The 24,557-nt window shown below is 47.9% G+C and overlaps 1 protein-coding gene across 3 annotated transcripts; it reads left to right on the top strand.

Moving 5' to 3' along the window:
• The first annotated feature begins 250 nt into the window (after nt 1-250).
• Nucleotides 251-23,883, top strand: LOC142008164 (uncharacterized). Of its 3 annotated transcripts, XM_074985208.1 has the most exons (9): nt 251-396; nt 883-1,245; nt 1,844-1,970; nt 4,647-4,802; nt 9,987-10,100; nt 10,318-10,422; nt 11,813-12,618; nt 21,707-21,753; nt 21,832-22,636. In XM_074985208.1, the coding sequence occupies exons 1-9, from the start codon at nt 373-375 to the stop codon at nt 22,625-22,627; spliced, it is 2,538 nt and encodes an 845-aa protein (XP_074841309.1). In that variant the 5' UTR covers nt 251-372; the 3' UTR covers nt 22,628-22,636. The 3 variants fall into 3 exon arrangements, with proteins under 3 accessions (XP_074841309.1, XP_074841308.1, XP_074841307.1); XM_074985207.1 differs by lacking the exons at nt 251-396; nt 883-1,245; nt 1,844-1,970; ... (2 more) ...; nt 10,318-10,422; nt 11,813-12,618 and adding exons at nt 14,636-15,108; nt 15,610-15,972; nt 16,571-16,697; ... (1 more) ...; nt 19,931-20,044; nt 20,263-20,367 and having other exon boundaries at nt 21,489-23,883; XM_074985206.1 differs by lacking the exons at nt 251-396; nt 883-1,245; nt 1,844-1,970; ... (2 more) ...; nt 10,318-10,422; nt 11,813-12,618 and adding exons at nt 14,639-15,108; nt 15,610-15,972; nt 16,571-16,697; ... (1 more) ...; nt 19,931-20,044; nt 20,263-20,367 and having other exon boundaries at nt 21,489-23,882.
• Nucleotides 23,884-24,557: the final 674 nt, after the last annotated feature.

Raw genomic sequence — 24,557 nt, 5'->3', positions numbered from 1 at the left:
GCCAGTTTCCTGGGGCTGGGTTAGCCTGTGGCTGGAACTCCTTGCAGGGCAAAGGGCCGGGATGGGGAGCGGGCACCCCGGGGCTGGAACCCAGAGAGCGTCAGAGCTTTGTTCCCCGGGCGTTGCTTTACCTCCAGCTCTGCCTGGCGGGGTCGCGCACGTGTTAGAACGGGGGGGGCGGTTGCCCCGCCCCGTCCCTTGTAGGGCGGGGAAAGGCGGGAGGCGGGTCCTTCCGGCAGGGGCCGCTACAGCCGCGTTGTGTTCTAGTCCCAGCATCCCGGCCGCGGCTGCCTCCCTCCCTTTCTCGCTGCTGCGCGGGCCGGTGACAGCGGCGGGACTGCCCAGCGTGCGGCGGGAGCGCAGCTCGGGGCCATGGCTGAGTGGGCCGCTGCCCAGGTAAGGGCCCGGCGCGGCTCCAAGGGCGCTGCTGTGCGGGGCGGGTCCTTTCCCGGCTGCCCTGGCCCGGCTCGGCTCGGTGCTTCTCTGCAGACCCGCTCGGCGGGCCGTGTCCTGGCCGCAGCCCGGGCGGGGACGAGGGCGCTGGCTGTGCGCGGGAGCCGCCCCGACCCCAGGGACCGATCCGAGGCTCGGCCGAACGGGCGGGGCCTGCGGGGCTGCAGCTCGGCCTCGGGCGGGCGGTGTCCGGCCTCTGGGCTCAGCGCCAGGGCCCCTGGGTCCAGCCGAGGGGCCGGTGGTGCGCGGGGGGTGCGGCTCCGAGCCTGGCATGAATCCAGAGCTCACGAGTCAGCGAGAGGCTCCCATTGAAAGGTGCCCGGGCCCGTGTCTCCCCGGCTGCAGCCTGGCGGCGTGAGTAGATCCCGCCCCGGCGAGCGGAGCGGGGCCCTGGGCTGCTCTGAGGCTGGGGTGGGTTTCTCTCCATAGTGGCAGGCCCTGGCTGGCCCCGGCGAAGCCCCTGTGAGAGAAGCCCATTCTCAGGCTGCGGAGATCTCCTTGTGGACAGTGGTGGCCGCCATCCAAGCCGTGGAGAGGAAGGTGGAGTCTCATGCCACACGGCTACTGAACCTGGAGGGGAGAACAGGGACAACGGAGAAGAAGGTAACCGAGTGTGAGAGGACAGCCCGGGAATTTGGGAACCAGCTGGAGAGTAAGTGGGCGGTGCTGGGAGCCCTGATCCAGGAGAACAACTTCCTGCAGAGGCGTCTGGAAAACATGGAGAACCTGCTGAGAAACAGGAACTTCTGGCTGTTAAGGCTGCCGCCAGGCACAAAGGGAGAAGTCCCCAAGGTAACAACATGCCAGCGAGTGCTGAGGGGTAGAAAGTGAGACACTGAACGGGTTTCATGTCTTCTGGTATAGCGGCCCTTTAATTCAGCACTGGATGAGATGCAGGGAGTGATCTTACTAACTTCAAGGTGTCCAGTATCTCACTGGGCAAACCCTGTGAGTCCAGTTCTTTATGGACAGTGTAGAGGACTGAGATGACACCTGGGTTCTATTTCCATCTCAGTCACTGATTTGCTGTTTATCTCAAGTGGATGCCAAGATGGAAAAGTAAAATGAGGAGCATACTTATGTGTTGCTTCTAGAGCATTTTGGAAACCTGTATGAGAGCTAGTTCACCAGATGCTCTCAGTAGACCACCTGCAGTTGCTCCATTTGGTCAATGAGAAGGGTAGGAACTCTGCTTCTTTGAGGAGACACTTACCCGTTTGCTGAATTTTGCCCTGACTCTTCAATGTTTCTGCTAAAATTAGTGCTTCAATGTAGGTGCATCTCAGCACACCACATAATATACATTGCATGCCTGAAGGGTCATCTCCACAGCCTGTGGATGTCAGTTACATCCACTTCAGTGGGCTTATTGTAATCCTTCTGATTCCAGGTACCTGTGACATTTGATGATGTTTCAGTCTATTTCAATGAGCAGGAGTGGGAGAACTTAGAGGAATGGCAGAAGGAGCTTTACAAGAATGTAATGAAGGGGAACTATGAGACTCTGATTTCTCTGGGTAAGATTATTTTTCACTTTCCAATTAGAACTGGCTCCTCTCTGGTTCCAGTTGCAGATTATGCACCATTTCGTTTGAGGTCCAATGGATCACTGCTTCCCAGAGTATTTGCAATAGACACCTCCCACCACATTCCTCCCTATTTAAGCTAAACTGCAGATGTTGATCCAGTGCACTGCTTCCTAAGTGTGGATAACCATTGTAGTTATATGAGTCAGTACACAAGGAACATATTTATAGCTGTGATGCCTCTTTTTTAATATTTAGTTTTCCCAAACATTTTGAAGCACCTGGAAAGTCACTGGTTGACTTCTGGGAGCTGTGGGTCAGGTTCTTTTGGCAAGATTGAGTGACTTGCCTGTGGCCAAAGAGGGAATCTGTGGCAGAGTCAGGAATGGAACGCAGGGTGTGCTGAGTAGCAGGCTACTGCCTGAAATACAAGACCATCCTTTGTTTCTTCAAAAGAGACGGCTCACCACTTGTGTGGTTAAATCAGCCCTCTGCCTATTTCAATTTGGAGTCTTACCATTGTACCAGCTGGTTCTTCTAGCATGCGTCACTATGGTGCTGCACCCCAGGAGGCATGCAGGTCACGTGCTGTTGAGTTGAGACTACAAAGCAGTGTCTGCAGCCCCACGTCTGCCAGCATGATGTCTCCATATGAGGGGATGGACGTCAGCTACTTCTCAACTACCTGCAGCTGGAGACAGAGTGGCTGCATATCTGCTGGTTCTCAGCTTCCTGCCTTTCTTAACATAGTGATTTTTTTTACAGTAATAAACTTAGTTTTTCATGTGAACTCAGTTGTGTAAGAAGGAAGATTATCCTGTCCCCATTTTTTTTATCTGTTTTATATTCTGGTCCATTAGTGTTCTTCATTATGCCAAAGATCCTGGCATTTAAGTCCTGCAAAGCCTGCTGTGGGTCTTGTCTCTGTTGTGACAGGCATTCAAACTGCATTTGAGACCCCCATGTTTTGTCCAGGTGTAAGATCAGTTCGGAGTTTAAAGGCAGCTCGTCGGAAAGACGGACTAGATTGAAGCTCCCTTTTATGGAACACGCAGGGGCCTGGTTTCTCCTGTACAGGGGTGTCCATGTGTCTTGCAGTGCCAATATCAGGACTTCTACCTCTCCCTCAAGACTCAGCTTGGAGAGCTCAATGCTCTTATTTCACACCAAAATAAAGCTCCCTATCAGTGTTTTACCCAAGCCTCTGGAGAGGAGATCTGTCTACTTACCCTAGTGTCAGAAGGGTTTTATCTTCTACTTTAACAGAACTGACACCTGGGCTTCACAAATAACAGGTAGCCCTGTAGCACCTTAGGGACCAACACATGTATTAGTCATATGCTTTCATAAGTAAGACTCACTTCCTCAGATGATGTGATCCTTAAGAAAGTGCCAAAGTGAAAATAGCAACATATAAATGACTCTTTGCCCATAATCACCTTTAAACATGTTAAATTAAAACACTTGAATTTTGTTTTGATTTTACCCAAGTTATACAATTAAAATAAATTTTCCCTCCCAGTTTTGCCTTTCTTGAATTAACATGAGCCATGCTTCCCTGTTGTGGGATTGACAACAGAAATAACTGGCTGCAAAAATGTACCAGTTTAGGATAACAGCCTGATATTTGCTCCTGGGCTCAGCCTCCCATCTCTCAGAGGGCACTCCACTGGCGTGGACCCAAAATTATTACACCCAGTTCCAGAAGTGTCTAGATATGGCATGCTAAGTCTGCCAAGCACCATTGGTCAAGGTACAATTTACTTTTATCCCCTCTCCTCATAGATCTCTTAAACCGGTGATACTCAGTCAATTTAACATTGTCGGCCACATATTCAGCTTCCTGCGTATTGTGTGGGCTGCATCAACACAATAGTTAGACTACCTATCCTGTCATGAGGATCTCACATGAGCAACAGCTGTGCACTGATTGGTTGTGGGTTGAGATCTACTGTCTCAAAGAGATATCTCTCACATAGGCAAGTTGTAGAGCAACGAAGGGTCCTGTGGCACCTTATAGACTAACAGAAAAGTTTAGAGCATGAGCTTTCGTGAGTTAACTCACTTCTTCAGATGCTGGACCTGATGCTGGATCTGCATCTTGGGATGCAGCATCTGAAGTGAGTTAACTCATGAAAGCTCATGCTCTAAACTTTTCTGTTAGTCTATAAGGTGCCACAGGACCCTTCGTTGCTCTACAGATCCAGACTACCACGGCTACCCCTCTGATAATAGGCAAGTTGGTTACACATGTATGGTACTGTGAGCACACCCACAGGGACAAAACATCTGAAAGAACTCAAGTTACATTAAGGTAGGTAACCTTTCCTTTTGTTTCCCCTGGAAATACAGCATTCCACCCTGAACTGGCTCTGGCCTTCAAGAGATTCTGTAGACTTTGAACAGGTTTAGCTTCACAAACACAAGTCCATATACTACTGTGCATATCCACTCCTCTACTATGTGGTGACCCGTGGTGGTTCCCTTGGGAGCACACTCCTCAAGGAATGGTGTCTTTTTATGGGATGCTTGTGAGTTATTGGCTTAATTTCAGATCCATCATCAGCTCCAGTGAGAGAAGGGGAGCTGGTTTAAAATCATTTAGCATTATTTGCAATGAATATTAATAGGCCATGATGTTCCCTTAACATCTACCACCGTGAACAGACTACGCTGTTTCTAAGCCAGATGTCTTGGCCCGCATTGAAAGAGGAGAGGAGCCATGTGTCAGGGATGAAGGGGAATCTCTGGAAGGACTAGAGGAAAGAATCCAGATGAAGGAAGGGCTGGTGGAAAGAGAGATCCCCGTGGATCCCAGCACAGGTGAGTTATGCTAAGTATCTCGTGGTAAGGGCCTGTGAACATGTAGGGTTTGGAGGAGGGCTGTGAGAGAGTTGTGGTCTGGTAGGCAATGAGTCCAGTGCTTTGTTACTCATCATCCAACAAGCTGAAGGAAGATGGGAGGAGCAGGACAGCAGTTGTAGGTCAAGGTGTCATAAAAGGCCCCATGGGCAGCATAGAATCGTAGAATACTAGAACTGGAAGGGACCTCAAGAGGCCATTGAGTTTCAGCCCCCTGCCCCAATGGCAGGACCAAGTACTGTCTAAACCATCCCTGATAGACATCTATCTAACCTGTTGTTAAATATCTCCAGCGATGGAGATTCCACGACCTTCCTTGGCAATTTATTCCAGTGTTTCACCACCCTGACAGTTGGGAACTTGGTCATGCTTTCCAAGTTAAAGCTCCCTTGCTGCAGTTTAAGTCCATTGCCTCTTGTTCTATCCTCAGAGGCCAAAAAGAACAAGTTTTCTCCCTCTTCTTTATGACACCCTTTTAGATACCTGAAAACTGCTATCATGTTGCCCCTCAATCTTCTCTTTTCCAAACTAAACAAGCCCAATTCTTTCAGCCTTTCTTCATAGGTCACATTCTCTAGACCTTTAATCATTCTTGTCGCTCTTTTCTGGACCCCCTCTAATTTCTCCACATCTTTCTTGAACTGTGGTGCCCAGAACTGAACACAGTACTCCAACTGAAGCCTAACCAGCGCAGAGTAGCGTGGAAGAATGACTCCTTGTGTCTTGTTCACACACCTGTTAATGCATCCCAGAATCATGTTTGCTTTTTTTGCAACAGCATCACACTGTTGACTCATATTTAGCATGTGGTCCACTATGATTCCTAGATCCCTTTCTGCTGTAGTCATTCCTAGATAGTCTCTCCCCATTCTGTATGTGTGAAACTGATTGTTCCTTCCCAAGTGGAGCACTTTGCATTTGTCCTTATTAAGCATCATCCTGTTAACCTCAGACCATTTCTCCAATCTATCCAGATCATTTTGAATGATGACCCTATCCTCCAAAGCAGTTGCAACCCGTCGCAGCTTAGTATCATCTGCAAACATAATAAGCATACTTTCTGTGTCAATATCTAAATCGTTGATGAAGATATTGAACAAACTCCTGCAGAACCCCACTTGTTATACTTTTCCAGCAGGATTGACAACCATTATGAACTACTTTCTGAGTAGGGTTATCCAGCCAGTTATGCACCCACCTTTTCGTAGCCTCATCTAAATTTTATTTGCCTAGATTTTTGATAATATCATGTGAGACCATATCAAATGCTTTACTAAAGTGTAGGTATACTACATCTAGGGCTTCTCCCCTATCCATGAAGCTCGTTATCCTATTAAAGGAAGCTATCAGATTGGTTTGACGTGATTTGTTCATGCTGGGTGTTCCCTCTCACCTTCCAGGTGCTTGCAGATGATTTCTTTAATTACCTGCTCCATTATCTTTCCTGGCACTGAAGTTAAGCTGACTGGCTTATAGTTTCCTGGGTTGTTGTTGTTCCCCTTTTTATAGATGGGCACTATATTTTTATATGATTCCAATTTTATTTTGAGATCATGCAAGATCTCCTGGTTAAGCCAAGGTGGTCTTTTGCCATATTTTCTATCTTTCCTATGCAGCGGGATAGCTTGCTTTTGGGCCCTTAATAATGTGCCTTTGAAAAACTGCCAGCTCTCTTCAGCTGTTTCCCCTCAGTTTTGCTTTCCATGGGACCTTACCTACCAGCTCTGAGTTTACCAAAATCTGCCCTCCTGAAATCCATTATCTCTATTTTGCTGTTTTCCCTTCTTCCCTTCCTTAGAATTGTGAACTCTATGATTTCATGATCACTTTTACCCAAGCTGCCTTCCACTTTCAAGTTCTCTACCAATTCCTCCCTGTCTGTTAAAATCAAATCAAGAACAGCTTCTCCCCAGTAGCTTTTTCAACCTTTTGGAGTAAAAAATTGTCTCCAGTGCAACCAAGAACTTAGTGGATAGTCTGTGCCCTGCTGCATTAGTTTCCCAACATATATCTGGACAGTTGAAGTCCACCATCACCACCAAATCTGGGGCCCTGCATGACTTTGTTCATCATCAGTCCCTTGACCAAGGTCGTTGGGGTGCCTTCGTGACAACGTTCTTTATAGTGTCTCTCCATTTTTGGCGGTCATGTGCCAATTCTTGAGTTGCAGCAAAGCTCATCCCTGTCCATTCTTTAATGTTGTCTGTCCATTGCTTTTTCTGTCTGCCACGTCTCCTTTTACCATTGACTGTGCCTTGCAGTGTGGTCTTGGACAGGCCTGATGATCTCATTGTGTGTCCATACCATCTTATTTTGCTCTTTTTCACTCTGGATAGTAGGTCGTGATGAGGTCCTATTGCTGAGTTGATGATGTTTCTGACCTCTTCATTACTTATACGTGCCATGTAGGGGATGTTAAGAAGCTTGCAGTATAGCCTCATTTCGAGGGCCTTGATCTTGCGCTCTAGTTCTGCTGTCAGAGTCCAGGTCTCACAAGCATATAAAAAGGTGGAATGTACAAGAGCTTGCATGAGCCTTACTTTTGACTTTAGGGATATGTTTTTGTCTTTCCAGATTGGTTTTAATTTTGCCATTGCTGCGGTTGTTGTTGCTGTTCTGGCGAGTAGTTCTGGTTTTGTACTGGCATCAGAGATGATCAACCTGACGTATTTAAATTGTTTCACTTTTTGCAATTTCTGTTTTATGGATATTTGTGCGGATATACCCCTAAGATTGTTGGTCATGAGTTTTGTCTTGTCTGCATTTTATTTCCATGCCATATTTTGTTGAAGTTTATGTAGGCATTTAAGAAGGTTATCTGGTTCTTTTTCACTCCTGCCAGTCCAACAATGTCATCTGTGAAACGTAAGTTGGTTATAGATTGACCGCCAATACTTACGGTTCCAGAGTGGTCATCTGGAGCATCTATCATGATATGTTCCAGAAAGATGTTAAAAAGCGTAGGAGAGAGTATGCAGCCCTGTCGTACTCCTACAGCAGTAGGGAACCAGGCACCAATGGCACCATTGAATAAGACTGCACTACTGGCCTTTTCGTATAAATTTTTAATTATGTCAATGAGTTTACTGTTGATGTTAAATTGCTTCATTGTTGCCCACAGTGCTGCATGCCAAACTCTGTCAAAGACCTTTTTAAAATCAATAAAAAACAAGGTTCAGGTCTTGCTGATGTGAATTGTATTTCTGACAGAGTAGAGAGAGGTTGAAAATCTGTTCAGTGGTACTCCTGCCTGATTGAAAACCAGCTTGTTCTTCAGAAATAATCTTTTCGGCCTGGGGTGTTAGTCTGTTCAGTATGATTTTCAGCATCACCTTGCTAGGGTGGCTAATTAAGATGGTGGTCCTGTAATTTTCACAAAACTGTTGGTTTCCTTTTTTAGGAAATGTTATAATTAGTGATTTAGTCCAAGTTGTTGGCCCTTCTCCACTCTGCCATATTTTGTTGCAAATCATCACGAGTATGTCAACCATACTGCTGCCTCCATTTTTTTTACAAGTTCAGATGGGATGTTATCTATGCCAGGTGATTTGCCTGTCTTTAGTGATTTAATGGCTGCTTCAACTTCCTCCTGTAGGATGGAAAAGTTTGTTTCTTCTGTTGGGCTGTTAACTTTCAGAACATTGGGATCTTCATTGGAGTTATAGTTGTAGAGCTCAGAGCAGTATTCCGTCCATCTATTTATAATGTCCTTTTCTCTTGTATGGTACTTACTGTGTTCTGTAGTCTGTGTTAACCCTTTAATAGTTTTAAAAGCTTTCTTACTGTTGTTTGCAGTTAGGCTGTCTTCAATCTCTAAACCAATTTTCTTTGGCTGCTTTCATACTGGTTTTTATTCTGTTGTTAATTATCCTATATTGTGTTGCTCCTTCAGCTGATTTTTTTTCTTAAGTTTTCTTCTTTGGTCACAAAGGTTCAAAATCTCATTTGTAATCCATTGTTTCTTTCTGGGACAATATGTTCCTAGTATCTCTGTAGCTGTTTCTGTGACTATGTTTTCGAAGCTTTTAGTGAGGGTTTCTAGATCTTGCTCAAGTGTGAGCAGGGGAGCAAATTTCCCTCCTATTGTAGCTTGGAACTCATTGACAGTATTTGGGTCTTTAAGCAGGTCCAGACAAAATTTAATGTGACTGTTCTTTGGTTTAGAAATCTTTTTCAGAAATCTTTGACTTTGTCAATTTGTTTAAAAAAAACAAACAAACAAACCTCATACACTTCTTCCACCTGGGTGGGTGGCCTGAAGTAGACTTCTAGCAGAACATCACTCTTGTTTTTTACCCCTCTTAGTCTAACCTAGAGACTCTCAACATGTCCATCTCCACCTCAGTCCAAATGTGTACATTTTCAATATATGAGGCAACACCTCCCCCTTTCTTCCCTGTGTGTCCTTCCTAAGCAGGCTTTACCCTTCAATACCAACATTCCAATCGTGTATTATCCCACCAAGTTTCTGTGATGCCAACAATGTCATAGTTGTATTTATTTATTAGCACTTCCAGTTCTTCCTGCTTATTACCCATACTTCTTGCATTTGTATATAGGCATCTAAGACATGGATTTGATCTTGCCCTCCCTGTTTTGCCCTGACCCTCTTTCAACTCGACATTGTTGCCCATGCTGCCTCCCATTTCTGACTCATCTTCCAGGTTTCCATGCTCTCCATAGGAGGCACTAGTCTTCCTGGTGGAAGTGCAGATACAGAGTATGCTCAGATGAACTGCTACTTCTGGGTGGCAGTAGGCATCTATGAGAGCCCTAAAATTATCTGTCCCATAGATCATTTTCATGAACTGGATTTGCGCTTGGAAACCTACATAGCAGCCATGCCCGCTCTCAAGCCCTGCGTTGACCCCTTGTCACCTTGCCCCCTGCCCAGGCAGAAGTGAATACACTGAGGCCAAGAGGATGGAAAGTAGAGGCGGCAGGGGCACTGGAGGCAGCAGTGTTATGGGAATGTGGAGCATCCTCAGGCTCCCATGGGGCAACATTTAATTTCCTCGCAGTGATGTGCTTTCCTGGACATTTCCAGTTCTTCCTCTGTTCAGCTAAGGTTTAAAGTCACACATAAGTACGTGGTGAATATGAATAAAATGCTCATTTTCCCTTGAACTCTTTCTTCATGAATAGGCCAGGCCATTTCCAAACCTAGCATCCTGCCTCAGGCCGAAGGAGGGGAGGAGCTGTGTACCAGTGACCCAGGGAGCTTGACGGACAAATACATTCCCCTGGATCCCAGCACAGGTGAGCAGTGGGATAGAATTTGGACTGAGTGAGAAGTGAACACCACTTGGCCCATCCACTCGCATGACTGCATCTGTCCAAGTGTATTTTCTCATTTGTTTCCTTCACTACACAACATATTACTTGCCCATCATAGATCCTTTTGTAGAACAGGGTCAGCAGCAGATGGCAGAACTCACGCTGATGTCCTTCTGTTTCTTATTAACGAAACCATCAGGTTGCACATCTGAAACTTTAACCTGGATAAAACAAGAGGCAGAGCTGGAACCTGGGGACCAGCATGAGCTGGGAGAAGGAAGACTTCTCACGTTTTCCAGCATAGGTGAGCAATGGCTTCCTCCTGCAAATCACCCTTGTCCAAAACTTCTGATGGCTCTGAGGGTGAGTGGGGCCCTATAGGATTGAAATGCCCTGAAGGAGATGAGTGATGTAGCTACACATGGCTCCTGGGAGCCCCGCACCTCTGGTTTTTCCTACTTGTTCAAAGTAAAAATTTATTATTATTTTTATTGCATTCCCGGATGAGGGAGCTGTTGTACTAAATGATGTAGGAACACAGAATAAAAGACAGTCTCTGCCCTAGAGAGCTTATAGTCTGATAGCCCTGTTTCAAGTGCACAACCATTGCTTGACAGCATGTATCAGTCACAGCTCCACACCTGTGCAGATTAATGTGGGCTATTGATCTTGTCTTTCTGAGCCTACGTCTGTACTAGGGGCAAACTTTGAAATGGCCATGCTAATAGCTAAATCAGAATACAAGTGAGGCGCTGAAATGAATATTCAGTGCCTTGTTGGCATGATGCCGGCCGTGGCACTTAGAATGTGCCGCGTTTCGCTCATGTGGCTCGTCTACAAGGTGGTCCTTTTTGAAAGGACCCTGCAAATGTTGAAATCCCCTTATTCCTATCTGTTTGCAGGGTCCTCTCAAAAAGGACCTCCTTGTAGATGAGCCGTGTGAGGGAAACGTGGCACTTTTGAAGTGCTGCATCTGACAACATGCTAATGAGGCACTGAATATTAATTTCAGCGCCTCATTAGTATTCTCCAATTTGGCCATTAGCATGCCGTTTCGAAGTTTTCACCTAGTGCAGATATAGCCTGAGTGTTTGGTGGATGCAGAAGTGCAGGCCCCCTCTTTCACCCTGCCTTCTGTGCGGTAGTATTTCTCCTAGACATCCAACTTGGTTTTCAGCCTTTCAACATTAGTCGTGACGTGATGCGGTAGGAGTCTAGGTTAAAAGTGTCATGATATCCGACCGAAATTGTGTTGTCTAGCACATACAAATATAATAAGCCAGCATAAGCCTTCCTTTAGGTCTGTTGTGTTTGTACGCTCCAGCCATAAATTATTGATTAGACTATTAAAAGTATCGGAGGGGTAGCCGTGTTAGTCTGGATCTGTAACAGCAACGAAGGGTCCTGTGGCACCTTATAGACTAACAGAAAAGTTTTGAGCATGAGCTTTCCTGAGCACAGACTCACTTCATCAGATGCTGGTCTTGGATTTCCAAGACCAGCATCTGATGAAGTGAGTCTGTGCTCAGGAAAGCTCATGCTCAAAACTTTTCTGTTAGTCTTTAAGGTGCCACAGGACCCTTCGTTGCTGTTACTATTAAAAGTGTCAGGTGTTTTCTGCACAGAATCCCTTTATCATGGGTGTTTCGCTTCCAGGTCAATGTAATAACGCTTGGCTGTCTGTATTCTGTCAGATCGTGGGACAGAGAGCCAACAGAAGGCAAAGGTGCAGGAGGGATGTGTGGAAAGGCCAGAGCCCCATGGTTTGTCGCTGGTGAAATCAGATGAGGATGTTTTGCAGAGCCTACAGCAAGGAGATGGTGCACGGCTGGCTCACCCTGCAATCATCAGAGAGGAGGAATCTACCCAGTGCGACCGAGACCGTGTCCTGCTCAAGGGTTTGGTGGTGCAGCCAGGAGAGAAGCCCTTTGGCTGCAGTGAATGTGGGAAGAGCTTCCGGCTGAGGGGAAATTTGGTTGAGCACCTGTGGAGCCATGCCAAGGTTCAGCCATGCAAATGCGCCGAGTGTGAGAAGAGCTTCAACTGCAAGTCAGACCTGCTGCGTCACGAGATAATCCAACGTGGGGAGAAGCCCTACAAGTGCAGCGAGTGTGAGAAGAGCTACAGCCGCAAGTTGTACCTGCTGAACCACCAACTCGTGCACACGGGGGAGCGGCCCTTCCAGTGCACGGTGTGCGACCAGAGCTTCCGGCAGAAGGCCGTGCTTATTTCACGCCAGCGCCTGCACACCGTCGAGCATCCCTACAAGTGCACCCAGTGCAACAGCAGCTTCAGTGAGAAGTCCAGGCTCAAGAACCACAACCGCATCCACAGGGGAGAGCCGCCCTACAAGTGCAACGAGTGTGAGAAGAGCTACAGCCGCAAGGTGTATCTGCTCAACCACCAGCGCCTGCACACTGGCGAGCAGCCCTTCCAGTGCGCTCAGTGCGGCAAGAGCTTCATGCTCAAGATGAGCTTCATGAAGCACCAAAGAAACCACGTGGAGGAGAGAGCTTCCCAGGGTGGTGCAGCAGGTAAAGGTCACGCTGGGACTGTTGGCTGTCAGGGTAGGGATTTGAGACAAGGTCTGCAGTGCTGCACTGAGTGTGGAGAAAGCTTCCTTGGGAAGCCTGAGCTGGAAGCACATCAGCAGGTCCACAGGAAACAGCCACATCCGTGCGGTACGGGTGGGAAAAGCTTCCAATATAAGGAATCCCTGAAAGAACATCAAAGTCTGCACAGTGCAGAGACAATGCATCTTGAGGTTTCTCAGATCCCTGGAGAGGAAGCAGAGGCCAGGCTCCTGACTGTAAAGGTGGAGGGCATGTGGTAACGCATGGAGTTAAGATACAGCAGGTGTGTGTTAGAAGGAAGACAAGAGGAGGAATTGAAAAGTCCCTGATTTAGAGAGGGCTTCAGATTAGGCTTTGTCTAGATCCCTGGAGGTGATGTAGAAGCTCAGCCAGTGGGCTTCCTTCTGTCCCCACCTGAAGGCGGAACCAGGCCCATCAGCTGGGGAGGCTTCTTCTTTCTGAACTGAAATTGCAACTGTGGGGACACCCAGGAGCACTGTTCTCGGGTTCGGATAAAATTCATCCACGCTGGCAGGCAGGCGGCACTGGGAGAGAAAGAAGTAGAAGGGCCATGAACGACTGGAAGCAGGAGAACGATGGGCACTCTGTACAAGAGACCTGTTACTGGGCGGCACTGGACAAGACAGAATACAGGTCACGCTTTTAATGAGTGCTTTATTGCAGTGTCATGTGAAAGCTGGTGTTCCTTTTTCATTCCCGTTGCTTGTGTCCTCCTTCAGTCCAGTCCTTGTTGTGTCGATTTTCTCCGAACTGATTTAAAATGTTTTTGCTAATTAGGAAGTAGAACCTTCATTCCCACCCAATAGACGCTGTTAACTCTTGTATTCTTGTCTCAAGATTTTGGGATATTGAGTTTTTCAAGGCCCAGCTCCTAGAAGCAACTGCGATTCTAAAGCTCTTGAGTTTTTGGATAAAACCTCTGCATTTTTGTCCTCGTTGTGGAGAAAAGCTTGAAAATGCAACCAGGTGTAATCTTAAGTCTTTGAAAGCAAAAATTGTCCAACATTTATTGTTTTTAAATTATGATTTTGAAGGGCCTGGCTCACAGTGTTTGAACTTGTGGAGTTGGCAGCTCTGCAAGTCTCTCTCTTCTGTGGCTACATCTCATGGGTGCCTCTCCCCCCGCACCTGTACAGACACTGTTATGTCTGTGTCCCGTAAGGGTTACCTCACTTGAGTTCTGTTGGCCTGACTCGTACGTACAACTCTTTTTGACTTTGGTGGAGTTACTGTTGGTTTCCAGCAGTGTGGGCGAGAGCGGAGTAAGGGCCTGTGTTTGCTTAACACATTTTCCTCGAAAGCATATTTGTTCTTCCACATAATACCTATTTCGTGGCGAAGCGTTCCTTCTCATAACCTGTGCTGCTCTCACTGCCGCAGAGTTTAATCTATCCTTTGTCATCTTTTCTTATCCATGTCTATGGTATTATGGATATTATTTTTCAAAGCTGATTCAGCAGTGGATAAACACTAAAGGCAAAGTTTAATAGGAAGGTGCTTTGTTTCCTTTGGCAATGGGGTTTTGTTTGTTCAATAATTGTATTGCTCATCTCATAAGAGCATGTGATGATAACCACCCTGAGTTGAAACTAATAGTCGGTCTAGTCACCGTCCGAAAAAAGCATACAGAGCTTTTGGTGGAGTAGTTTGGAGGTTCAAGGACACGGAGTACATAGGGTTGTAATCCTGTCCATCTCGAGGGACTTACCTTTGAGTACTTACCTATTTTTTTAGACCTATATTTTTGGGTGTCATGCCATCCGGGGTAGTAAGTTCCTACCCACTCAGTACATTGTGGGCCTCAGCCTTTTATAGCCAGAGGTGAGGAAAAGGGGAATATACCTGTCAGCTCTGAGAAGGAAACAGCAGGTGCCCTACAGCACCCAAAAATGGGATGAAGATGAGGAGGGGGAGACCAAAGGCTTAGCCTTATTTTAGATTTTTGTCTACCCTTCCCTAAGTGATGCACAGTATGGGGCTAAGCAAAGTTGCAAACAAACTCTCATTGCAAACAGCCCCTTTCCTTCCGTCCCCGCCCCTGGTTTTACTTCCTGCCCAGCAGCATAAGGAACACTACAGGCTTTGCTCTGCTCTCCGAGCCGGTTTCTCGGGGCTGGGTTAGCCTGTGGCTGGAACTCCTTGCAGGGCAAAGGGCCGGGATGCGGAGCGGGCACCCCGGGGCTGGAACCCAGAGAGCGTCAGAGCTTTGTTCCCTGGGCTGAGGATAGGGTATGGGCGGGGAAAGGGAGGAGGCGGGCCCTTCCGGCAGGGACCGCTTGGGCCGCGGCTGCCTCCCTCCCTCTCTCGCTGCTGCGCGGGCCGGCAACCGCGGCGGGACTGCCCAGCGTGCGGCGGGAGCGCAGCTCGGGGCCATGGCCGAGTGGGCCGCTGCCCAGGTAAGGGCCCGGCGCGGCTCCAAGGGCGCTGCTGTGCGGGGCGGGGGGAGGGTCCTTTCCCGCCTGCCCTGGCCCGGCTCGGTGCTTCTCTGCAGACCCGCTCGCCGGGCCGCGTCCTGGCCGCAGCGGGAGCGGGGGCGGGGGCGCGGGCGCTGGCTGTGCGCGGGAGCCGCCCCGGCCCCGGGGACCGATCCGAAGATCGGCCGAACCGGCGGCGGGCGGGGCCTGCGGGGCTGCAGCTCGGCCTCGGGCAGGCGGTGTCCGGCCTCTGGGCTCAGCGCCGGGGCCCCTGGGTCCAGCCGAGGGGCCGGTGGTGCGCGGGGGGTGCGGCTCCGAGCCTGGCGTGAATCCAGAGCTCACGAGTCAGCGAGAGGCTCCCATTGAAAGGTGCCCGGGCCCGTGTCTCCCCGGCTGCAGCCTGGCGGTGTGAGCAGATCCCGCCCCGGCGAGCGGTGCCGGGCCCTGGGCTGCTCTGAGGCTGGGGTGGGTTTCTCTCCATAGCGGCAGGCACCGGCTGGCCCCGGCGAAGCCCCTGTGAGAGAAGCCCATTCTCAGGCTGCGGAGATCTCCTTGTGGACAGTGGTGGCCGCCATCCAAGCCGTGGAGAGGAAGGTGGAGTCTCATGCCACACGGCTACTGAACCTGGAGGGGAGAACAGGGACAACGGAGAAGAAGGTAACCGAGTGTGAGAGGACAGCCCGGGAATTTGGGAACCAGCTGGAGAGTAAGTGGGCGGTGCTGGGAGCCCTGATCCAGGAGAACAACTTCCTGCAGAGGCGTCTGGAAAACATGGAGAACCTGCTGAGAAACAGGAACTTCTGGCTGTTAAGGCTGCCGCCAGGCACAAAGGGAGAAGTCCCCAAGGTAACAACATGCCAGCGAGTGCTGAGGGGTAGAAAGTGAGACACTGAACGGGTTTCATGTCTTCTAGTATAGCGGCCCTTCAATTCACCACTGGATGAGACGCAGGGAGTGATCTTACTAACTTCAAGGTGCCCAGTATCTGACTGGGCAAACCCTGTGAGTCCAGTTCTTTATGGACAGTGTAGAGGACTGAGATGACACCTGGGTTCTATTTCTATCTCAGTCACTGATTTGCTGTTCATCTCAAGTGGATGCCAAGATGGAAAAGTAAAATGAGGAGCATACTTATGTGTTGCTTCTAGAGCATTTTGGAAACCTGTATGAGAGCTAGTTCACCAGATGCTCTCAGTAGACCACCTGCAGTTGCTCCATTTGGTCAATGAGAAGGGTAGGAACTCTGCTTCTTTGAGGAGACACTTACCCTTTTGCTGAATTTTGCCCTGACTCTTCAATGTTTCTGCTAAAATTAGTGCTTCAATGTAGGTGCATCTCAGCACACCACATAATATACATTGCATGCCTGAAGGGTCATCTCCACAGCCTGTGGAGGTCAGTTACATCCACTTCAATGGGCTTATTGTAATCCTTCTGATTCCAGGTGCCTGTGACATTTGATGATGTTTCAGTCTATTTCAATGAGCAGGAGTGGGAGAAGTTAGAGGAATGGGAGAAGGAGCTTTACAAGAATGTAATGAAGGGGAACTATGAGACTCTGATTTCTCTGGGTAAGATTATTTTTCACTTTCCAATTAGAACTGGCTCCTCTCTGGTTCCAGTTGCAGATTATACACCATTTCGTTTGAGGTCCAGTGGATCACTGCTTCCCAGAGTATTTGCAATAGACAGCTCCCACCACATTCCTCCCTATTTAAACTAAACTGGAGATGTTGATCCAGTGCACTGCTTCCTAAGTGTGGATAACCATTGTAGTTATATGAGTCAGTACACAAGGAACATATTTATAGCTGTGATGCTTCTTTTTTAACATTCAGTTTTCCCAAACATTTTGAAGCACCTGGAAAGTCACTGGTTGACTTCTGGGAGCTGTGGGTCAGGTTCTTTGGCAAGATTGAGTGACTTGCCTGTGGTTAAAGAGGGAATCCGTGGCACAGCCAGGAATGGAACGCAGGGTGTGCTGAGTAGCAGGCTAGTGCCTGAAATACAAGACCATTCTTTGTTTCTTTAAAAGAGATGCATCACCCCTTGTGTGGTTAAATCAGCCCTCTGCCTATTTAAATTTAGAGTCTTACTATTATACCAGCTTTTTCTTTTAGCGTGCGTCACTATGGTGCTGCACCCCAGGAGGCATGCAGGTCATGTGTTGTTGAGTTGAGACTACAAAGCAGTGTCTGCAGGCCCATATCTTCCAGTGTGATGCTTTCAGATGAGGGGATGGAAGTCAGCTACTTCTCAACTACCTGCAGCTGGAGACAGAGTGGCTGCATATCTGCTGGTTCTCAGCTTCCTGCCTTTCTTAACATAGTGATTTTTTTTACAGTAATAAACTTAGTTTTTCATGTGAACTCAGTTGTGTTAGAAGGAAGATTATCTTGTCCCCATTTTTTTTTATCTGTTTTATATTCTGGTCCATTAGTGTTCTTCATTATGCCAAAGATCCTGGCATTTAAGTCCTGCAAAGCTTGCTGTGGGTCTTGTCTCTGTTGTGACAGGCATTCAAACTGCATTTGAGACCCCCATGTTTTGTCCAGGTGTAAGATCAATTCAGAGTTTAAAGGCAGCTCCTCGGAAGGACGGACTAGATTGAAGCTCCCTTTTATGGAACACGCAGGGGCCTGGTTTCTCCTGTACAGGGGTGTCCATGTGTCTTGCAGTGCCAATATCAGGACTTCTACCTCTCCCTCAAGACTCAGCTTGGAGAGCTCAATGCTCTTATTTCACACCAAAATAAAGCTCCCTATCAGTGTTTTACCCAAGCCTCTGGAGAGGAGATCTGTCTACTTACCCTAGTGTCAGAAGGGTTTTATCTTCTACTTTAACAGAACTGACACCTGGGCTTCACAAATAACAGGTAGCCCTGTAGCACCTTAGGGACCAACACATGTATTAGTCATATGCTTTCATGGGTAGGACTCACTTCCTCAGATGATGTGATCCTTAAGAAAGTGCCAAAGTGAAAATAGCAACATATAAATGACTCTTTCCCCATAATCACCTTTAAACATGTTAAATTAAAACACTTGACTTTTGTTTTGATTTTACCCAAGTTATACAATTAAAATAAATTTTCCCTCCGAGTTTTGCCTTTCTTGAATTAACATGAGCCATACTCCCGTTGTGGGATTGACAACAGCAATAACAGGGTGCAAAAATGCACCAGTTAAGGACAACAGCCTGATATTTGCTCCTGGGCTCAGCCTCCCATCTCTCAGAGGGCACTCCACTGGAGTGGACCCAAAATTATTACACCCAATTCCAGAAGTGTCTGGATATGGCATGCTAAGTCTGCCAAGCACCATTGGTCAAGGTACAATTTACTTTTATCCCCTCTCCTCATAGATCTCTTAAACCGGTGATACTCAGCCAATTTAACATTGTCGGCCACATATGCATCTTCCTGCGTATTATGTGAGCTGCTTCAACACAATAGTTAGATTTCCTGTATTGTCATGAGGATGTCACATGAGCAACAGCTGTGCACTGATTGGTGGGTGGGTTGAGATCTACTGTCTCAAAGAGATATCTCTCACATAGGCAAGTTGGTTACACATGTATGGTACTGTGAGCACACCCACAGGGACAAAACATCTGAAAGAACTCAAGTTACATTAAGGTAGGTAACCTTTCCTTTTGTTTTCCCTGGAAATACAGCATTCCACCCTGAACTGGCTCTGGCCTTCAAGAGATTCTGTAGACTTTGAACAGGTTTAGCTTCACAAACACAAGTCCATATACTACTGTGCATATCCACTCCTCTACTATGTGGTGACCCATGGTGGTTCCATTGGGAGCACACTCCTCAAGGAATGGTGTCTTTTTATGGGATGCTTGTGAGTTATTGGCTTAATTTCAGATCCATCATCAGCTCCAGTGAGAGAAGGGGAGCTGGTTTAAAATCATTTAGCATTATTTGCAATGAATATTAATAGGCCATGATGTTCCCTTAACATCTGCCACCGTGAACAGACTACGCTGTTTCTAAGCCAGATGTCTTGGCCCGCATTGAAAGAGGAGAGGAGCCATGTGTCAGGGATGAAGGGGAATCTCTGGAAAGACTAAAGGAAAGAATCCAGATGAAGGAAGGGCTGGTGGAAAGAGAGATCCCCACGGACCCCAGCACAGGTGAGTTATGCCAAGTATCTCATGGTAAGGGCCTGTGAAGGTGTAGGGTTTGGAGGAGGGCTGTGAGAGAGTTGTGGTCTGGTTGGTAACGAGCCCAGTGCTTTGTTACTCATCATCCAACAAGCTGAAGGAAGATGGGAGGAGCAGGACAGCAGGTGCAGGTCAAAGGGTCACAAAATGCCCCATGGCCACCATAGGAGGCACTAGCCTTCCTGGTGGAAGTGCAGATGCAGAACATGCTCAGGTGAACTGCTACTTCTGGCTGGCAGTAGGCATCTGTGAGAGCCCTAAAATTATCTGTCCCGTAGATCATTTTCATGAACTGGATTTGCACTTGGAAACCTACATACCAGCCATGCCCACTCTCAAGCCCTGCGTTGACCCCTTGTCACCTTGCCCCCTGCCCAGGCAGAAGTGAATACACTGAGGCCAAGAGGATGGAAAGTGGAAGCGGCAGGGGCACTGGAGGCAGCAGTGTTACGGGAATGTGGAGCATCCTCAGGTTCCCATGGGGCAACATTTAATTTCCTAGCAGTGATGTGCTTTCCTGGACATTTCCAGTTCTGCCTCTGTTCAGTTAAGGTTAAAGTCGCATGTAAGTATGTGGTGAATGTGAATAAAATGCTCATTTTCCTCTGAACTCTTTCTTCATGAATAGGCCAGGCCATTTCCAAACCTGGCATCCTGCCTCAGGCTGAAGAAGGGGAGGAGGTGTGTACCAGTGACCAAGGAAGCTTGACGGACAGATACATTCCACTGGATCCCAGCACAGGTGAGAAGTGGGATAGACTTTGGACTGAGTGAGGGAAGTGAACAGCACTTGGCCCATCCGCTTGTATCACTGCACCTGTCTGGGTGTGTTTTCTCATCTGTTTCCTTCACTACACAACATATTACTTGCCCATCTTAGATCCTTTGTAGAAAAGGGTCAGCAGCAGATGGCAGAACTCACGCTGATGTCCTTCTGTTTCTTATTAACGAAACCATCAGGTTGCACATCTGAAACTTTAACGTGGATGAAACAAGAGGCAGAGCTGGAAGCTGGGGACCAGCATGACCTGGGAGAAAGAAGACTTCTCACATTCTCCAGCATGGGTGAGCAATGGCTTGCTCCTGCAAATCACCCTTGTCCAAAACTTCTGATGGCTCTGAGGGTGAGTGGGGTCCTATGGGACTGAAATGCCCTGAAGGAGATGAGTGGTGTAGTTACCTGTGGCTCCTGGGAGGCCCCATCTCTGGTTTTTCCTACTTGTTCAAAGTGAAAATTTATTATTATTTTTATTGCATTCCCAGATGAGGGAGCTGTTGTGTTAAATGATGTAGGAACACAGAATAAAAGACAGTCTCTGCCCTAGAGAGCTTACAGTCTGATAGCCCTGTTTCAAGTGCACAGCCATTGCTTGACAGCATGTATCAGTCACACCTCCACACCTGTGCAGATTCATGTGAGCTATTGATTTTGCCTTTCTGAGACTAGGTCTGTATGAGGGGAAAATTTGATATGGCCGTGCTAATAGCTAAATCAGAATACCAGTGAGGCACTGAAATGAATATTCAGTGCCTCATTAGCATGCTGCCAGCCGTGGCTCTTCGGAAGTGCCGCATTTTGCTTGTGTGGCTCGTCTACACAGTGGTCCTTTTCAAAATGACCCTGAAAACATCAAAATCCCCTTATTCCTATCTGCTGACCCCTGTGTAAACGAGCTGCACAAGCAAAGTGCGTCACTTTCGAAGTACCGCAGCCGACAGCATGCTAATGAGGCGCTGACTATTTATTTCAGCACCTCCCTTTGTATTCTCCGATTTGACCAAAAGGATGCCATTTCGAAAAAGTTTTCCCTGAGTGTAGATATAGCCTGAGTGTTTGGTGGATGCAAAGGAGTAGACCCCCTGTTTCAGCCTGCCTTCTGTGGGGTAATATTTCTTCTAGACGCCCAACTTGGTTTTCAGCCCTTTAACAGCAGTTGTGATGTGATGCGGGAAGCGTCTAGGTTAAAAGTGTCATGATATCCATCCCAAATTGTGTTGTCTAGCACATGAGATTATGATAAGCCAGCATAAACCTTCGTTTAGGTCTGTTGTGTTTGTATGCTCCAGCTATAAATTGTTGATTAGACTATTAAAAGCGTCAGGCGTTTTCTGCACAGAATCTCTTCATCATGGGCATTTTGCTTCCAGGTCAATGTAGTAATGCTTGGCTGTCTGTCTTCTGTCAGATGGTGGGACAGAGAGCCAAGAGAAGGAGAAGGTGCAGGAGGGATGTGTGGAAAGGCCAGAGCCCCGTGGTTTGTCGCTGGTGAAATCAGATGAGGATGTTTTGCAGAGCCTACAGCAAGGAGATGGTGCACGGCTGGCTCACCCTGCAATCATCAGAGTGGAGAAATCTACCCAGTGCGACCGAGACCGTGTCCTGCTCAAGGGTTTGGTGGTGCAGCCAGGAGAGAAGCCCTTTGGCTGCAGTGAATGTGGGAAGAGCTTCCGGTTGAAGGGGAATTTGGTTAAGCATCTGCGGAGCCATGCCAAGGTCCGGCCGTACAAATGCGCCGAGTGCGAGAAGAGCTTCAACTGCAAGTCAGACCTGCTGCGTCACGAGATGATCCACCGTGGGGAGAAGCCCTACAAGTGCAGCGAGTGTGAGAAGAGCTACAGCCGCAAGGTGTACTTGCTGAACCACCAGCGCGTGCACACGGGGGAGCGGCCTTTCCAGTGCATGGTGTGCGAGAAGAGCTTCCGGCAGAAGGCCGTGCTTATCTCGCACCAGCGCCTGCACACCGGCGAGTGTCCCTACAAGTGCACCCAGTGCGACAGCAGCTTCAGCGAGAAGTCCAAGCTCAACAACCACTACCGCATCCACACAGGAGAGTGGCCCTACAAGTGTGCCAAGTGTGAGAAGAGCTACAGCCGCAAGGTGTATCTGCTCAACCACCAGCGCCTGCACACCGGCGAGAGGCCCTTCCAGTGCGCTCAGTGCGGCAAGACCTTCATGCTCAAGACGAGCTTCATGAAGCACCAAAGAAACCACGTGGAGGAGAGACCTTCCCAGGGTGGTGCAGCAACTAAAGGCCATACCAGGACTGTTGGCTGTCAGGGTAGGGATTTGAGACAAGGTCTGCAGTGCTGCCCTGAGTGTGGAGAAAGTTTCCTTGGGAAACCTGAGCTGGAGGCACATCAGCAGGTCCACAGGAAACAGCCACGTCAGTGTGGTACGGGTGGGAAAACCTTCCAATATAAGGAGTCCCTGAAAGAACATCAGAATCTGCACAGTGCAGAGACAACGCATCTTGAGGTGTCTCAGATCCCCGGAGAGGAAGCAGAGGCCAGGCTCCTGACTGTAAAGATGGAGGGCATGTGGTAGCCCACGGAGTTAAGATACAGCAGGTATGTGTTAGAAGCATGGCGAGAGAAGGAATTGAAAAGTCCTTAGTTTAGAGAGAGCTTCAGATCAGGCTGTGTCTAGGTCCCTGGAGGTGATGTAGAAGCTCAGCCAGTGGGCTTCCTTCTGTCCCCACCTGAAGGGGGAACCAGGCCCATCAGCTGGGGAGGCTTCTTCTTTCTGAACTGAAATTGCAACTATGGGGACACCCAGGAGCACTGTTCTCGGGTTTGGATAAAATCCATGCACGCTGGTAGGCAGGCGGCACTGGAGGAGAAAGAAGTAGAAGGGCCATGAACGACTGGAAGCAGGAGAAGGATGGGCACTCTGTACAGAAGACCAGTTACTGGGCCGCACTGGACAAGACAGAATACAGGTCACGCTTTTAATGAGAGCTTTATTGCAGTATGACGTTAAAGCTGCTGTTGCTTTTTCATACCAGTTGCTTGTGTCTTCCTTCAGTCCAGTCCTTGTCATATTGGTTTTCTCCGAACTGATTTAAAATGTTTTTGCTAATTAGGAAGCAGAATCTTTATTCCCATCCAATAGATGCTGTTAACTCTTTTATTCTTGTCTCAACTTTTGGGACAGTGAATTTTTCAAGGCCCAGCTCCTTGAAGCAACTGAGATTCCAAACTCTGAGTTTTTGTGTAAAACCCCCACATTTTTGTCCTTATTGTGGAGAAAAGCTTGAAAATGTGACCAAATGTAATCTTAAATCTTTGAAAGCAAAAAATGTCCAACATTTATTATTTTTAAATTATGATTTTGAAGGGCCTGGCTCACAGTGTTTGAACTTGTGGAGTTGGCAGCTCTGCAAGTGTCTCTCTTCTGTGGCTACATCTCATGGGTGCCTCTTCCCCCGCACCTGTACAGACACTGTTATGTCTGTGTCCCGTAAGGGTTACCTCACTTGAGTTCTGTTGGCCTGACTCGTACGTACAACTCTTTTTGACTTTGGTGGAGTTACTGTTGGTTTCCAGCAGTGTGGGCGAGAGCGGAGTAAGGGCCTGTGTTTGCTTAACACATTTTCCTCAAAAGCATATTTGTTCTTCCTCATACTACGAATCTCTTGGCAAAGCCTTCCTTCTGACAACACTGTGCTGCTCTCACTGCCACAAAGTTTAATGCATCCTTTGTCATCTTTTCTTATCCATATCTATGGTATTTTGGATATTATTTTTCAAAGCTGATTTAGCAATGGATAAACACTAAAGGCAAAGTTTAATAGAAAGGTGCTTTGTTTCCTGTGGCTATGGGATTTTGTTTGTTCAATAATTGTATTACTCGTCTCATAAGAGCATAAGGTGACAGCCACAGTGGGCGAAACCAATGGACTGTCTAACCATGGTCCGATGAGAGGATACGGAGCTTTTGCTGGGGTAGGTTGGAGGTTCAGGGACAGGGAGTATAGAGGGTTGTGTCCCTGGCCATCTTGGTCAACTTATCCTTGAGGAATTGAGCTATTTTTTTTAGACCTATAGTTTTGGCTGTCAAGCTGCCCAGGGTCGGCAAGTTCCTACTCAGCCCCTACTTTGTGGGTCTGAGCCTGTTACAGCCAGGGGAGAGGGAAAGGGGAATATACCAGTCAGCTCTCAGAAGTACAGCAGGTGCTGCACACACCCAAAATTTATGATGGGGAGGAGGGGGAGACAAAAGGCTTAGAATTATTTTACATATTTATACACCCTAGTATGTGGCCGAGCAAAGTTGCTAACAACCTTTCATTGCAAACAGCCCCTTTCCTCCCCTGCCCTGGTTTTACCTCCAGCCCAGCAGCATAAGGAACACTACAGGCTTTGCTCTGCTCTCCGAGCCAGTTTCCTGGGGCTGGGTTAGCCTGTGGCTGGAACTCCTTGCAGGGCAAAGGGCCGGGATGGGGAGCGGGCAGCCCGGGGCTGGAACCCAGAGA

Source organism: Carettochelys insculpta, chromosome 2, assembly GCF_033958435.1.
Source record: "Carettochelys insculpta isolate YL-2023 chromosome 2, ASM3395843v1, whole genome shotgun sequence".
NCBI classification, from domain to species: Eukaryota; Metazoa; Chordata; order Testudines; family Carettochelyidae; genus Carettochelys; species Carettochelys insculpta.
This window is presented reverse-complemented; position numbering and strand designations above follow the sequence as displayed.

Excerpts from the sequence above, each read along its gene's own strand:
- LOC142008164 (XM_074985208.1), top strand. The coding sequence starts at position 373 with ATGGCTGAGTGGGCCGCTGCCCAG. Across the intron at positions 397-882 it reads CTGAGTGGGCCGCTGCCCAG|TGGCAGGCCCTGGCTGGCCC; the intron begins GTAAGGGCCCGG and ends TTCTCTCCATAG. Across the intron at positions 10,101-10,317 it reads TCCCCTGGATCCCAGCACAG|GTTGCACATCTGAAACTTTA; the intron begins GTGAGCAGTGGG and ends CGAAACCATCAG.